At 42.7% G+C, this 17,406-nt stretch overlaps 1 protein-coding gene across 2 annotated transcripts in view; it reads left to right on the forward strand.

The window, feature by feature from the left end:
• Positions 1 to 17,406, forward strand: part of IRAK1 (interleukin 1 receptor associated kinase 1) — a 56,182-nt gene that overhangs the window by 11,243 nt on the left and 27,533 nt on the right. For both annotated transcript variants that reach the window (XM_073639842.1, XM_073639843.1), the window contains exons 2-4: positions 13,938 to 14,111; positions 16,632 to 16,781; positions 17,115 to 17,242. In XM_073639842.1, the coding sequence (XP_073495943.1) occupies positions 13,938 to 14,111; positions 16,632 to 16,781; positions 17,115 to 17,242 (452 nt within the window). The remainder of the gene's footprint in view (positions 1 to 13,937; positions 14,112 to 16,631; positions 16,782 to 17,114; positions 17,243 to 17,406) is intronic.

The following is a 17,406-nucleotide window of genomic DNA, read 5'->3' on the forward strand; positions in this document are numbered from 1 at the left end:
TCAATAACAAACAAACAAAAAAAAAAAAAAATCCGTTTCCAGATGTATATGGCAGCGCATCCATAGACTAAAATGGACAAGATGTAGTTAAAAAAAAACATTTTGTCATATTCAAAGAAAAAAAAAAACCCACAATGACCTAAACCTGACGAAACATAGTGACATTCTTTTTTTTAAAGTAGTTGACCTCATTTTTCTTTGTCCATAAAAAGGTGTTTTTTTTTGTTGTTTTTTTTTTCTCCATTATGCTCAATGAAAGGCGTAATGAAATGTATAACGGTGCATTTCAAAATGTCTAAAGAATACTTTTTTTCGGTCTGTAACGTTAAAAAATTGTTGAATAAAATAGCGTGAATGTATATATTGTAAATAAAGTGTGCTTGGAAAGTCAGAGCATGATACGTTGGCATACATCTGCAGGACAGGAGATGAGTGTAAGACTTCTGCTCAGCAGGTTGCGTTCGTCATCTTGAACAAATCCTGAGGTCGATCTTGGCTTAACACCGTTATTTTGAATTTTCATTTTTATTTGGTAAATCCATTAGTACACATGAAAAAAAAGAAACTTTGTAATCTGTTTCTTTCTCCTCCTGGACTGATCTTTCACGCTCAATTCATAGGAACAAATCTGTCTGCAGTGAAGATAGATCTCCCCATTACTGAGATAGGAGGTGACAGTTGGTGATTATAGAGTTCTATGGAGGAGCTGGAGGCCGACACAGAAATTCTGCTGCAAGTTCTCCTGAAACGACAGTAACATTACTCCATAGAACTTTATAATCACCAACTGTCATCTCCTATCTCAGTAATGGGAAAGTCTGTATTCACTGCAGACAGATTTTTTTTCCTATAAATTGAGAATGAAATCTCAGTCCAGGAGAAAGCGGCAGATTTCTCTGATAAGATATATTACGAAGTTTCTTATTTTCATGTGTACTTATGAAATAATAATAAAAAAAAAAAAAAAAAAAAGAATAAAACAGCAGTTACCCTTTTAAATGTAGTCTGGAGAGAAGCATTAAACACCGGCAGGCCATGTTCACACAGGGATCCTATGATGAGGAAGGTGTAAAGGCGACTTCTCTTTTTCTTTCTTTGTTTTGCACTTCTTGTTTTGGTGTAAATCTGACCTGGTGCCTTATTCTCATGGCATCACTGTGTGCCCAGCACCCGTACGGTGGCACGTGGAGCCTCCGCGGATCAGTTAGTAGTTAAACTCCTCCCTGCGTCCTGCCTGCAGTCTCCACCACTGCTCCGGGTGTCTGGTATTGTCTGCAGCGCTGATGTCATGTCGACAGCTCTGCAGCCAATCAGTGAGCTCAGCTGCTCACGTTGAATACTCAGGCAGAGCTGCGTAAGCTCACTGATTGGCTGCAACGCTGTCGACGTGACATTAGCACTTAAGATAATAAAGCAGCGGTGGAGACTCGGCTGGACTCGGGGAGTGGGAAGTAAAGTACATTTTGATTTTTTACAAGTGGGGCATATAGGAAAACTTTTCTGAAGGGGAACCACCCCTTTAATGGGTAGGAGAACCTTGCAATTTTAGTTTTTGTTCTATATAAAAAAATAATAGTCTACCCAAATATCTATCTATCTATCTCCCTTCTCTGGTGGAGTTTTCTTGATGACGACGCCCACTTGGCTAAAAGACTAGATTTATTTACAGGGAAGAAAGGGCCATATCTCCAGAACGGAGAGGCGCAGGAAGAAAAGAAAAATATCGCCGGATTCAGGAGAACAGCGGCATTTACACCACGTTAAAAGGTTACATATTTATGGCGAGTCCTCTTTAAAAGAATAGTCTTGATGATCAGTAGGGTATAAATTATTTTACAAGGCCAGGTCAGTGATAATGGAGCCACATCATGGCAAAGCCATACATTTTGTTTCTTGCCCCCGTTTTACAAGGTTTCAGAACTACTCTGCGTGTATGTAGATAGAATATATATCCCATAGATCAGCGGTCACAGATACAGATTGAGCGGTTTTCCATATGAAGGAGCCTTGTCTGAGTATTTCTTATTTCTGACTAATGGAATTAAAACTGGCACAAAATCAGCTATGACCTCAGCAGGCAAAACTGTAACACCGAGGGGGAAACGGAATCCAAAAACCACGACTTCAGCTTTCCCTCTAAAAACCCCGTGGCTGTAATTTTAGAGACAGACATGAGAAACGTTAATGACGCACCTCCTACTATATAACGTATATATGTGTGGATGACTGGGTTAAGAATAAACGGACATTACACATGGATGGCAGTGTGATTTCTTGCACTATGTGCAGCTTCATGCGCTGTCTCATCGGCACACCGGACCAGATCAGTGCACGCTCCGATGGCTTTTTCTGGGATTCTGCCCATGACAGCCAATCAGAAGTCAGCTTTATTCCTCCTAAACATCTTAGAATATGATCCAAGCAATTTGGTTGGTTTAGACAGCTGGTGAACCATCGTACGTATCTGCCTGCTGCAGTCAGAAAGGTGCCGAACCACCCTGAAACATGGCCGCTGTATATGTAGGTGAGATTTCCTAATCCTCCCTGTTAATATTTCTACTTGTACTTTGCAAATCATTTACAACTCAGGGTTAATACTTCCTGCTGAGGAGGGATTTTTATGCCTCTGATTTAAGCAGATACTGATTTCAAGCAGTTTTCTCCATTCACAGTCACCTGCCGCTGTCGTATTATGTTCTCCTCTTCCACAGGAAATGTGCGACACAAAAAATACCCACAACAAGTATATTTTTATTTATTTTTGCTGTAGGGCGTGCATTAGCGCTGATGCTGCTCTCTCGGCTGCCGCCCTTTATATTGGGACAGTCCCCACCTTCATAATATAGATTTACTTCCTCATCCTAAAGCCGCGTGACGCCCACTACTAATCCCTTCCTTTAATGCTATATTTATAGAGTATGATGTGAATGACAGTATGGCTGTGTGCCCACGATGCGTTTAAGCGTATCCGCAGCAGCAAAAAACGCTGCAGAAACGCTTAAACGCTTGGTAGAAGGCCTGCCATGTTCCCCAATGATAATCCTCATGTGCTGTGCACATGCTGCGGAAATTTCCGCTGCGGATTATCATTGCAGAAAAAAACGCAGCACTACCAATTATTTTGCAGAAAAAATCCTGAGCATTTCTGCATCGTGGGCGCATAGCCTTATGTTTAATTTTTTTCAGAATAAAAAAAAAATAAAAATAAATTCAGAACTGCTTATGGCACTAATAGAAGGACATCCACAGGATATGCCATACGTGTGTGATGGAAGCACATGCCACCTCAGGGGGGCACCCAGTTATGTATAGAAACGGGGCTCTGGAGAGGCTGCTAAAATTGTACAGCTCTTGTGTGGAAATTCCAAAACTTCTCCTTTTTTTGAGAATTTTAATTAAATGGTTGAATGTGTTTTTTGTCTTTTTTAAAGCACGGCATTCCTTTACAAAAAAATCTGTGTACGCAGCTTCTATGCAGAGCGATGTGTGTCTCTATGGTTACAGACTACAATCAAGCTCTGCGTAGTCTGAGCCCGCCCTCACACTGCCTTGCATCCATTTCCTACTTCCTGTTGGCATAAGTGATGGACGGTTAAAGGGACACTTGGGATAAGGGCTACATGGTGACTTGTGGCCTTGTGACGACTCAAAAGTAATGATGGTGAATGGGGTTGTGTTGCAACCCTTAATGTGGCAGCGGAAATCCCATTCATGATCATGCGGCCACACGTAGCCCTGGTCTTAATGGGCGATTGCAGCAGGAAACTGAATTCTCCACTTTTGCGGTGCAGTTCGGCTTTAATTTTTTTGGTTTTATTTGTGTAGATGCTTGTTATACCGTCGCTGTGTGTAGGTTTGATTGCTTTATATTTAGCCCACATCACTGGAGTCGCGCTGCGAGCCCCCATTATGCAGTTCCTATTATCAGGGCCTACCCTTCCCCCCCCCCTCTATGGCTTTTACTGGGAATCATGCCAAGCTCATTGCGGATATGTTTTTGCATCCTATTGTGCTGAACTCTGGGCTTTGTGTCACAGGAAGGATTAGGATGAAGCATCGGGCTTGAGGTTCGTACCGTAAAGTCCAATTAACTACCGTTTACTGTGCATAAAGTGGAGACGCTGGATTAGATAGATGAGACGCCCTGTGTATGATCGTAATATCTGTACACGGAAATATACTAAAGCTTCAGCCAGCATGGCTTGTAAGGAAAGGGTTATTCTCATCGATCAGGAGCGCACTGCTCCCCCTACCTCCTGGATTCTGCTTGCCAGGGGCTGGTGTGCTCCTGATGAGGCCCCCTGGCTTCTGCTTGCCAGGGGCTGGTCTGCTCTGTGCCTTCTCCAATGTTACAAGCAGAGGCAGCTTTGCTACTGGAGCATCGGTGGAACACAAGGACACTGAATCCAGCACACTATATAGCAAAAAGCTTGTAAGCGCTGCGCTCCTGGTCCAGAGGACTGGCCACCACTGATAGACTGCAGAGGTGACAGGAACCTTGGCAACAAGCAGTAAAGTACAGAATAAAAAATCCTTGAGAATGGGAATGACTTTTAATAAGAGGCAAGTCAAACACATTAGGTGGTCAGCCGATCCTGCCAAAATCCGCCGCTTTAGTTAACATTATTTGAAAATATTAAAGGGGTCCTCCCCCAGGATGGGTGAATAACTTAGTGGGGGTTCAACTGGTGAGATCTCCACTGATCGCCAGAATGAATAGAGCTTATAATAAAGTGGCTGCGCATGCTCCAGTCAGAGCTGGAAATAGCCGAATAGAGTGACAAAAAATATAGCCTTCTATTGTCCACAGTTATCAGCCATTTGTCATTTTGGATAAGTAGGTATAACTATTTCGACAGGTTTGTCCCAACTGTGTCATGACTGTGCTCAATATACATCTGCACGCTCTCCCCATTTCTGAAAGTGTCGGGGCTTTATCAAGATATAAACCTATTGGGAAACCTATGGTATATCCTGTCGATACCCCTTTAATCTGGCTGTACACATTACACCGCAATCAGGTGCATGTGCTCTTTTTTTTGTTCCAACGAGGAATGAGACCACAGTCAGTACACAGGTGTCCAGCCGCAGCTTATCTTTCGGGGTATTAAAGGATCAAACATGTTGAAAATCAACATGCCCATCCTCTCTCCCAACCCATAAAGTAATTGGTCTGTCCTGCTGAAATCAGTATATAGGGGCTCTTTGTGTATAACCATACACTATTGAAAGAGAAGTTAATTATTGCGGGTAATATCAGATAAATGATCATATAAAAGGCTAAAGCGAAGCGGAAAGGAATTTGAGTGTTTGTTCTGGCGGCACACACTGTCTGAAACAGTCAATCACCCGCTTGTGTTGTCCAAGGCTTCTGAATTGAAAGCGGAAAATAAAATCCCCCACAATGGTTTGTCACCCTGGGACCGGACGTTGGCATTTCTCCCATCTAGTTATTAGCAGATCTAAAATAAAACAAAACATGAACTCCGCTTTCAGTTCCTTTTTTTTTTTTTTTTTTTTTTTTTTTTTTTTTTTTTTTTTTTTTTGCTCTCCTCTACAAAAATCCCCCCTTTAATTGTTGGACAGACCTGTTTTTTTTCTAAATACCAGTTTATGTTAAAGAAGTATTCCAGCCTAAACAAGTTGGCCCCTGTTCCCTGGAGTTGTGATTATGGTTAGATCGGTGTGGGTCCTACCAATGTGACCCCCCCCCCCCCCCCCCCCCCCCCCGAAGTCCTGGCGCTCCGTCCAATCTTCTTGGCTGCAGTTGTGCAGCAAGTTCAGGACGGGAGAATAGTAAGGGCACAAGTCCGGCGATAGGCAGATGTCCCAGTGATGGGTGTAACATAGTATGTGGTAACGTGTTGCTGCTGGAATACTTGTTTTAAGATACGATATTAAAGAATAAAAACTTGCACTGATCCTCAGTTACAGCCTATTCTATCCTCCAGAGCTGCATTCACAATTTGCCTTTTAGAGTGGTTTTCCGGTGAAAACAAGTTATCCCCCATCCGCAAGATAGGGGGAATCTATCTGCTCCCAGTGCAGGGCACTTTTTTACCCTCCTCAGAATGGATCGGCCGTGCACATACTTGACCGCTGCTCCATTCATTCCCTGCAGGGCTGCGGAGCGCTGCACATAGTTAATGGAGCTGGGCTCCGGTGTCATACCGGCCACTCCAGTTTATAACTGGGATAAAAATTCCCTGATTTGCCGATCAAAGCTGGTACCAGGGGTCGGACCCTCACCGATCAGCAAGTGGAAAGTTAATAACTTGTTTTTACTGGACAGCCCATTTAAGCACCTTTTTAATGAAGTGGACTAGTTAGACTTTTAGATTACTTACAGTGCCTTTGTAAAAAAAAATAAAAAAAATAGTTTCCCCATAGTGTAAATGACTAGAAAATGCTCTGTGTTGACCTTAAACGGGCAATAAATACTTTTAAGATTTCAGCTCTGAAGCTTGCAGAATTGGAAATGCAGCTCTGCAACTCCGAATCAGAGCAGTTTTTAAGTAAAACAATTTATCGACCGTTACTAAACTTTTTCGTTTAATGTTTTTGTATGTAAACTGGTGGTCCTAAATTACCCCTGCCCCCCACCAAGGGTATGTACTTAGGAGTAATTTCTAGAAATCTTAATATGGTGATGACGACCTACAAATCTGATGATTGAAGCTGGCGACTGCTGCCACATCCATGGCTAACGTTAAGGACATAGGTGCCCACAAACCACGAAGGTATGGTGCAGATCATTGGCTAATCAGGACTCCTGTGTCGTGTCCTTACTCAATGCTTTTGCTTCTCTTCCAGTCTTGGTTTTATGATGTATTTTATTATTGTAACTTCTGTTTTATGAACTGTAATTATTGTGACTCACAAATGTTTTCCCAAAATAACTCCCCATGAATCACTGGGCTGTACATGTAATATTAGAAGGAATGTCCAATGTGCCAACACCTGTAAACCGCAGCCTGGACGTTCACACTTCCACTAATCTTCAGGCTGTGTGGACATTGGCATAGACATTGTGAATGTGGCGCTCAGCACCACATGCCCACGCCTTTAGAAGTATTATTTTTTTACTTCTCTTTCACCACTGGTTAGTACACCCCAAAGTAGGCTCATAGTGAATAATCATTTGAATAAAGAAGTTAGTCTTCACCCAATGGTGTTTATTGGTGCTAGTGTAGAGACACCATGTTTGGAGGGGTTGGTAGTAGGCACTAGATTTGGCAACTATTGCATAGTGGCAAAATTCTAAAGGTATCTATGCCCTCTAAACCCACCTGAAAATGGGCTAACAAAATGCGAAAACCACTCGCTGTTCATATGTTCAGGCTTTTCATCATCATTTAACCACACAAAGTGACTCCAAAGATGCTCCATACTTTACAATACATGTCAATGGGAAAGCTATGAGGACGCCCCCGGGTGTCTCTTTGAGTGTTATATCTGCGTTTTTGCTTCAAAAACATCTAGAAGACACAAGTACAAAAAAAAACGCCCCTAAACTGCTGAGAAAATGCTCCAATCACTGGCAGACAAAAATGTCTAAATAGCGCTCGGGAAACGACAAAAAAAAAAGGTAAAAAGTGCCAAAGAAAAGGAGTTTCCTGAAGTGTGTTCAGCTTGGAAAAACAATGTTTTTTTGCCTCCTGAAAAAGAGTGTTCACATACCCTGCATTAGATGTTTCTCACCTACAACCCTCATCAATGCCTTGTCACAAGGTCACCATAGATCATTTTTACAGTTAAACATGGCCAGACCTATAGACAACTCCTGTAACTATTAATAATTTAAATGTGACCACGTAAGCCATAATGAGAATGTAATTTCTATGGTAAGATCAAGGGTAAGTGGCTGGAAGACCTATCCAGCGCCCCTTGTCTTGGGGGTTGGCAGTAGGTTCGGATGGTCTACTTGTCATTGTAGAACTGAAGGTGACATTGGATTCCAAGATCAAAGGGATCCTCTGGTGAATCATTTCACAGACCCTGCGGTGAGGCATGGGATGTTTTTTATGCTTGGGGATTTATTTTTTCGTCAGCCAGAGTGTAATCATTTGCTGTTCAGTATGATGCAGATCTGCGGAATGTATTTTTATTTCTGTGGATTGAATCGGCTGCTCTTTCTGGAAAAGCAAAACTAGATTTTAGTTTAACTAAAACACTGACTGGCTGGTGTTGATTACAAAACTTTATGCCAAAATACCTTGTAAAATAATGGCACATAAATGCAACAATTAGAACTACAAGCTATCATCAAAAAATGACGTACTTGGATACATTTTGTACGTGTGATTATCCATATATATGAAAATCAACAATACACTGACAGTTTCTGTCTTCTGCAGCTCACTTGTCAGCTTTGCTGTGTAGACAGGACACCTTATGCAGAGTCATCTCTTCATTAGAAGGTGGGCACGTTAATGGTAGCGGTTTTATATAGCTGATGGCTTAGATACTGCAACATGTTGGGGGGGGGGGGGGCAGGTTTTTCAGCAGATGTCAAAACTGAAGATGTGTGTCTTCGCTCCACTGTTCAGACACGGAGCGTCGCTTTAAATGGATCAATATGCGATTTCCGTGAATCGATGCCCTGTAGTTGTGACGAGCATTAATGCCAGATCAGTAACTTTTTGGATGAATCACAGCTGCTCCTCTTGTACAAACTCCAGCAAGAGTCTGATGAAACTGAAACTTTACAATCCCATTGATCGAAACGCAGCAGTCATAGGGAATTATGGGAAAAGCCGTGGGTGGATCCTCGGGGGTTATTTTCAAGCCTATAAATGTCATAAGTGGATCAAAGTATGAGCTTGATTTTTAGTTCTTCTTGTGAAAGAATTTAGTGTTAGGGGCTTGTTTCCCTATAACCCGTTGCTGCATTGACAAGCACGTGAGCTGCGTACGTACCCCTGATCTCTGTATGAGCCCTTTAACTTATATTACATCCATGTAGTCGGTGCAGTTAATACAGTTGTGCTCAAAAGTTTACATACCTCGGCAGAATTTTTCCTTTCTTGGCCTTGTTTCAGGGAATATGAATGATAACAAAAAAATCTTTTTCTCCACTCATGGTTATTGGTTGGGTGAAACCATTTATTGTCAAACTACTGTGTTTTCTCTTTTTAAATTTTAATGACAACCAAAAACATCCAAATGACCCTGATCTAAAGTTCTCATACCCCAGTTCTTAATACCGTGTATTGCCCCCTCTAACATCAATGACAGCTTGAAGTCTTTTGTGGTAGTTGTGGATGAGGTTCTTTATTTTCTCAGATGGTAAAGCTGCCCATTCTTCTTGGCAAAAAAGCCTCCAGTTCCTGTAAATTCCTGGGCTGTCTAGAATGAACTGCGCTCTTGAGATCTCCCCAGAGTGGCTCAATGATATTGAGGTCAGGAGACTGAGATGGCCACTCCAGAACCTTCACTTTGTTCTGCTGTAGCCAATGACAGGTCGACTTGGTCTTGTGTTTTGGATCGTTGTCATGTTGGAACGTCCAAGTACGTCCCATGTGCAGTTTCCGGGCTGATGAGTGCAAATTTTCCTCCAGTATTTACTGTTAACGTGCTGCATTCATCTCTCCTTCAACTTCTACCAAGTTTCCTGTGCCTTTGTAGCTCACACATCTCCAAAACATCAGCAATCCACCTCCGTGCTTTACTGTAGGAATGGTGTTCCTTTCATCATAGGCCTTGTTGGCCCCCTGGTTTGGTTTTTACAGAGCCCCTAATTTTCCATTTGTTAATCACAGTTTGAACACTGCTGACTGGCATTATCAATTCCTTGGATATCTTTTTGTATTCCTTTCCTGTGTTATACAGTTCAACTACCTTTTCCCGTAGATCCGTTAACAATTCTTTTGCTTTCCCTATGACTCGCAATCCAGAAACGTCAGTGGCTGGATGAAAGATGCAAGAGTCTGTCTGGATCCCAGAAACTCACTCAGCTTTTATTCACACACACTGATTACAAGCAAACTGGTCACATGTGAGGATGTTACCTTCAGTAGCCATTCAAACCCATTTGTGTCAAATTCTGTGCATGTTATCAGGCCAAAATCAGCAGGAAATGTGAATATTTGATCAGGGTCATTTGGATGTTTTTGGTTGTCATTAAGATTTAAAAAGAGAAAACACAATAGTTTTTGACAATAAATGGCTTCACCCAACCAATAACCATGAGTGGAGAAGGTTTTTTTTTTGTTATCATTCATATTCTCTGAAACGAGGCCAAGAAAGGAAAAAGTGTGAGACAAGTGTATTTTAATTTTATGTATATGTGATCCGTTCTCTGGGTGATTTAATATTTTAATCTGTCGTCGCTTTTTACTTATTTACATGGGAACGAGGCCGGTTGCTGTTGTTCAGACTTGAAGTAAAGCTTCACATGTCAGTCGCCTTTGCCTTTTATAGTCTGCACATAGGAAATCCTAGTGTCTCTGCAACAGGTTATTATTGTAGGAGTTATTTTCAGTTTGTGTTGGCTTCCTGGAAACCATCAACAAGTTGATGTTGACTGATCTATTATTCTAGGAGGCTCCATACTGAGTCTGTGTTGCAGAATCCATTAAAAAAGTAGAATATTTTTTATTTCACCATAAAATAATGGAAGTTTGACAGACCCCCATTATAGTCAACGGTGTCTGTTTGGGTAGTGTTGCTGTCTGTCGTGTGATGGATCTGGTACAGCTTTACGTTGTTGTTTTAGAATATAACATTTATAATATAATTTTTAGTTTAGTTTTTAGCAGCACTCATTGGATGTAGACTACTTAAACTCAAGTGAAAAAGTAAACTGCAGAAAAGTAAAAAAAATAAAATAAATACAAGATTTTTTTTTTTTTTTGGTGGGGGGGGGGATGCTGGTTTGGGGGGTAATTCTTTTCCCTGCAGCAGTCTGTACTCTGCATTGTAATGCATCCCCCGTGCTCCTGACTTGGAGATGTTCTGCTGTGGACTCCTAGACATGGACTGTTTGTAGAATTAAGACCCCTGTACACATTAGATTGTATAATTGCAGGATCGGCTGACAGTCTCGTGTATGGGGACCTCTCTACTCTCCGTGGATGGATGATCTCGGAGGAACGGACGATCTGTCTAGTTGTATTTCCAATGACCGATCTATTGATTCTCCCCGGAGATGAGGCGCCAGACGAGTCTGGGAGCGGCGCTCTCATAAAGATCATGGGAGTGCTCAGCCGAGCGAGCGTTCCTGTATATGGGGGAGTCCGGAGAGATGGCTGCCGGACAAACAATCATAATGTATAGGGACCTTTTACTCCATAGACATGACAGTGAGATCAGACATTTCAATGACATTATTTGTTTTGGTGACCCTTCAGCGATCTGCTCATTATTGTCATGCCTTTGCGGAGTAAATAAAGTAGGAGTTCCCCTATAAGGTGTTTTTTTTTTTTTTTTTTTATGCAAATGAAAATCAACTGGGAAAAAAAATCCCCCCTCTCATCTTCCAAAATTCATTAGTAATTTATTTTACTTTTTTCCCCGATTTATATTCAGGTTATTGATAACAGATGATCTTCTGGCGTTTTTCTTCCGAGAACTCCCCTTTAGTATCAGTTCCGCAGAATTTTCTGGAATGGTCCCGATCACGGTTTTCCTTTGATATCTTGGAATGTTCATTATTTGCAGATGTCCATATCAGTGGCATATAAAAAAAAAAAATCCTGAGAAGAAGTGTGTAGTTGTCGGCCTCGCTGAAGGAGGTTCTCTCCATGATAACTAAATGAATCCAGTCCGTTACCCACTTATTATAAATGAGCTGTCAATGTTTTTTCTTGTAGGGCCTTTGAACCTTTTTTCCTTCAAAGCAGAACTATAGTTGGCGCTGTTGGACTTTCTGAACGCCCCCCAAAATTATAGTTGGTGGTCAGTTTGCTTTTTTTTGGAAAGGGAAATGAGACCCTTAAAGGGGTTGTCCATTTGTTTTAAACTAATGGTATAAAATAAAAATCTTAACCTGTTAGAGTATTCCAGGCTTAAGATATTGATGACTTATCCTCCAAGTAGGTCCTCAATATCAGATCGATGAAAATCTTACACTACACCACCGCCGATCAGCAGTTTGGATATAAACAGTTAATGGAGTTGGAAAAGCACAGCCCTAGTGGCCGTGCTAGGGTATGGCAGTTCCCCCTCTATGGAAGTGAATGAGCTGAACTGCAGTACCTGAGAATGGCCACCACACTTTGAATGGCGCTGTGCTGTTCCCGTTCAGTTTATTATTCCGTAAACCTAAGGTGACCATATACTGTATACATATATCCATGTCTTCACTGCGGCTCTAGACAAGTTTTTTGCTGTGTACTTTGATAAAATGAAATCTGATTCCGCAGCCGTGACTACTAGAAACGACCCAGCTACAGATTAGGCCACTGATTTTCTTCAGAACAATGTCCAAAATACGTAACCAGAAATTAATTATGATATTGGCATAAAGTGCGGGCTTCACACTGGGAGCGGCTCGGACACAATTCCTAATTAACAGAACATCTGCCTCCATGGATGAGAACGATGCAACAAAGCAGCCGTCATCTCAAATACTCATCTCCGGGAGAATGTCTAATTGTAATTTTTGTGCTGATCTGGATCAAACATGGATAAAAAAAAATAAAATAAAATTGTTTTTATACCAATGCAATAATTACAATATCTGATGGATATTAACAAGTGAACACAGGAATTTTTATATTTAAGTAGCCCCTTCCCCAAAGTATAACTCTCCAGGATGAGCAGAAGATCCATAGTAATGCCGTCTGGTTTGTGATCACTTAATGTAATCTTCAATGTCAGGATGTGTGAAATATTTCTCAGCCCCTTTCTTTACAGTCAGCGTATAATATTTTCCACCAGCTAATGTGTATCAGAGTCCTGACTCTCCACTGATGGCAGATGTAGGGGTGAAGGAAGGATTGGGCATCTTGATTTTTCAACATGCCCAATCCTTTCTTCTCAGAGTTGATAATATGTGCATGCCATATGCAGGCGAGGTGTGGAGAACGGTTAGCTGAATTTAAAGTCCCTATACACATTAGATGAAAGTGAAAGTTGGTGGGACAAGTGTGGGGGGCTTCCCGCCCACTCCCCTCCCCCCATAATCTGGCTGAAGAATCGGGCAGTTGAAAACTCTGGACCAGATCATTTTGTTTTCAAGGGAGATAATCCGCTGTCAGTGGTCTGCCGACCCAAGCGTTCATGTGTTTGGGGAGGTCAGGATGGGAGAATGCGTCTTCTCTTAAAGGTGCAGTTACTCTTTTTTTATTAGCTTCTTCTCCAGACCCTTGCATGGTCCAGGGTTATAATGGTTGTGCCCTTTAGTCAATCCCTTAACACTGGTTCTGCACCAGTCTACGATAATGTCAGGCATCACCAGGTGATATCCTGGCATCACCTCCTATAAAAAAAAAAAAAAATCTCACATTCCCTTTTTTTACTTCTCAAACTCAGTAAAATTAGTGCAGAATTGGTTAGTTATGTTGTTTTTAAAGTTGGTTTAAGTGTTTGGGTGACTGGATTGGGAATGATCAGATGCACTTTTGTGATAACACCTGGCAGTGTTCAGTTTGCCTGCAGCGCCTCTACTGGCAAAGCTAAGCATTACATGGCATCCTTTTATAATCCTTGCTCTTCATAGGCAGTTTGTGGTCTGGTCAAGAGATGACTATCCTAAATATTGGACCCCTCAAGTAACTCTGAATTGTCTAGTAGGGTATAAACCACACAACCCCTTTAAGCCTCCATTTACATTCTCCGCTCCCCCTTTCATCATCTTGTGCTGCCTGATGTATAGAGATATGACTGGATGAACACTTCTTTTTTTTTTTTTTTTTTTTGGAACAGCTTCTGCTGAAATGTCTTTATCCTGAATAACATTACTTACAGCAATATCACTATTTTCTGTTTTTCAGCTTCCATGATTATCACTGACCAGACAGCGCTGCGGCTCCTGGAGCAGGGACCCCGGAGGAATCGGACACAAGAGCTCATTTGGAACTGGACATACAGAAATGCTCGACTTAAGGATCTTCTGTTCATCTTAAGGAAGCTGAATTTATTGCGGGCACTCAATATTTTTGATTGCTGTGAGTTTGGTTGGGTTTTTTTTGTGTTTTGTAAAAAATGTGGCCCAATATATTTGAGCAGTAGAACAACTTTACAGCATGTAAAGGACTGGACAATACTGAGAAGTAATATGCTCAATATTCACACTTGGGACCCCCACGGTAAACGATAAAAGTCCCTTTGTGATAGTGACTCTCGTCTCTGTAGTAGTATACTTCACTGCAGCTAAAAGAGTTGATTGTTGCTGCTCAGAGAAGCCGCCCATTGCTTCCCCCTGGGGCGCATCGTAAGAAGCCGCCCATTGCTTCCCCCTGGGGCGCATCGTAAGAAGCCGCCCATTGCCTCCCCCTGGGGCGCGTCATAAGAAGCCGCCCGTTGCCTCCCCCTGGGGCGCGTCGTAAGAAGCCGCCCGTTGCCTCCCCCTGGGGCGCGTCGTAAGAAGCCGCCCGTTGCCTCCCCCCTGGGGCGCGTCGTAAGAAGTCGCCCGTTGCCTCCCCCTGGGGCGCGTCGTAAGAAGCCGCCCGTTGCCTCTCCCTGGGGCGCGTCGTAAGAAGCCGCCCGTTGCCTCTCCCTGGGGCGCGTCGTAAGAAGCCGCCCGTTGCCTCTCCCTGGGGCGCGTCGTAAGAAGCCGCCCGTTGCCTCCCCCCTGGGGCGCGTCGTAAGAAGCCGCCCGTTGCCTCCCCCCTGGGGCGCGTCGTAAGAAGCCGCCCGTTGCCTCCCCCCTGGGGCGCGTCGTAAGAAGCCGCCCGTTGCCTCCCCCCTGGGGCGCGTCGTAAGAAGCCGCCCATTGCCTCCCCTGCAGGGCTGTGAAGTCGGAGTCAGAGTTCATTTTGGTGGAGTTGGTATTAAATGGACCGACTCCGACTCCTAAAATATATTAGAAATTGGGTACAGTAGTTCAATGCAGTTTGTGGGGAATATTTTTTCATAAGAACTTGGGAAAGTTCTGAAATGTCCTATAAATGTCTGTCCTATTCCTGATCTAAGGGTCTAGACTTTTAGCTGAGATAAATTTAGTGTAGCACAGATTCATCACTTAAACATGAACCATGTATGAGGGAGTCGGTGTCGGAGTCGTGGAAACTTTGGAGTCGGAGGTTTAGCTTACCGACTCCACAGCCCTGCTCCCCTGGGGCGCGTCGGAAGAAGGTGCCCATTGCCTCCCACATCGGAATAAGGTGCCCATTGCCTCCCCTGGGGTGCGTCGGAATAAGGTGCCCATTACCTCCCCTGGGGCGTGTCGGAAGAAGGTGCCCATTACCTCTGCCCCCTTCCCCCCGAGGTCAAGCAGAATTGGACTGTCTGACAGTCGCTTTTAATCTCTCCTCTATAGGAATAACATGTCAGTCTAGCAGAGCAGTGGAAGATAACTGGCGAAGGACTTTCCTAAGCCTGTGACCTGCTTTAAGGAGTTGCATCTGGTGTCTGGCATTACAGTTGTGGGGCCATTGATACATTGTCATATTGCCTTTTCATAATTTTATCCTACCCAAATACATTGTCATTGTGGGGACGTGTGTCACTAATAAGCTGCGGAGCTGTGTGAGCGCCGCTCGTGCTCGCTGTATCTAGCATTATACATACTAGTTTATAACCGCCTGATGCCGCGTGTTTGCTAGTGAATTTTTTTGAGAACGGCAGGAGGTCTTCGAATTCCTACAGCTTTACATCTGATTAATGGACCGGTCCTGCTGATTGTAGGACTGTATTTGGTTGAGAGCAGAAAGTTATCTCCTTGCTTTTTGAAATGTAAATTAGAGACATTGTGAATAATTTTACCAACATAACAGTAAATGGCACAAACCTGTTTCCAGGAGTAAGAAGCTACAAAAGTGGTGCCGTGAGTGAAGCGTGCCAAATTCATCTTTTCTCTTAAAAAGGAAAACTAGGAAAAAGAAACCCCCAGGAAATAGTCTGCAACTGCAGCAATCGGAATATCAGTGTGCCACTGGGCTCGCGTGGCCGCCAGGGACTTACTGAAGGCCTCCAGGACGGTCATCTTAGAACTTCTATTAAAGAAGGGGTTAGAAGTGGTAATTTTTGTGCATATTTTATTTCTGCTGCTCCCCTCACTATTCCGTTTTTTTTGTTTTTGTTTTTTCTCAAATCCGCCATACGGCACCAGAGATAGGGGGCCTTTTTATTTTGTTCTAATTTTTATGGTCTTTACTAGGGGGTGTGGTTTACAGGGTAATAATGCAAAGCATCCTAAAGACACGCCCCTGAGGATCCTGAGACACGCCCCTTGTTAAATACCACCTAAATTAGTTCTAAATAAAAAGGCCCATATCTCTGGAACCGTATGGCGGATTAAAAATAAAAAAACAAAAACTGGGATACTCGGGAGCAGCGGGAATAAAATAAGAGCAAAATCTGCCCTCTTTTGACCTGATGACCAGTCCCCTTTAAGCCCTGCGAGATTCATTAGATTTTGCAGTTGGTACATACAGATTTTGGCAATGAGCAGATATCTGTAAGATTATTGTTGTCGGGTTTATGTGGTTATGTCTTAAGAATCGTCTTTCCTTCTTCTTTCACAGGGAGTTTGGATTACGTATCGAAATTGGCAGCTGCTCAAAACACTCATCCGGCCAAGGACCCCTCTCCTCCCACACGTATATTGCTTTCCCAAGACCACAGTGTCTGCGAGAAAAAAAAGTCACCCTCAACAGACACTGCACCTAATTCTGGTACTTTAAAGTAGTTCCCGTACTCTGTTGTTGAATGTTCCTCTGCTATTCTTCCTGGAAATGTATCAATTAGACAACTGGGAAGTAAAATTCCTTTACAGTCTGACACGTCAGCACCGATTTGGGCTTGTTAGACAATGTTTAGGCACCGCCATTTTGATAAGGTAAATGGTAACACAATCGGTTGTCAATTTATTGATGCATTTCCAGAAGAATACAGAATTTTTTAATTTTATGGGGTATTCTCACGTTAGTTTAGCGTCCCTTGGTATTGAAATTAACATTTTTAACACTTATTTGTATGTGTGTGGGTGGTGTTTATTTTTATTTTAGGACACCCACTACCTCTTCCTGGCCCCCCTCCCTCATATCTGAATTCCAGCAGCATTTGCCCATCCAAAGCGTCAAGCTCTGAAAGCAGCAGGGACAGCACTACTAGTAATACTCACCCTTCTATTCAGGTAAGTCCAAAATTTCCAAATGAACTCACTGACGGATTCTCAGTTAACTCATTCTGCAGCTTGCAATTAAGTGCAACATAGAGGCTTCAGAATCCAAACTGCAAAATTTAATGTAACCCAATTGTAAAAGTGATTTCCCTTTAAAAAAAGAAATAAATAAATAA

The sequence above is a fragment of the Phyllobates terribilis genome, unplaced genomic scaffold (assembly GCF_046119375.1).
Source record: "Phyllobates terribilis strain yellow unplaced genomic scaffold, ASM4611937v1 Scaffold_7__3_contigs__length_470593459, whole genome shotgun sequence".
NCBI lineage: Eukaryota > Metazoa > Chordata > Amphibia > Anura > Dendrobatidae > Phyllobates > Phyllobates terribilis.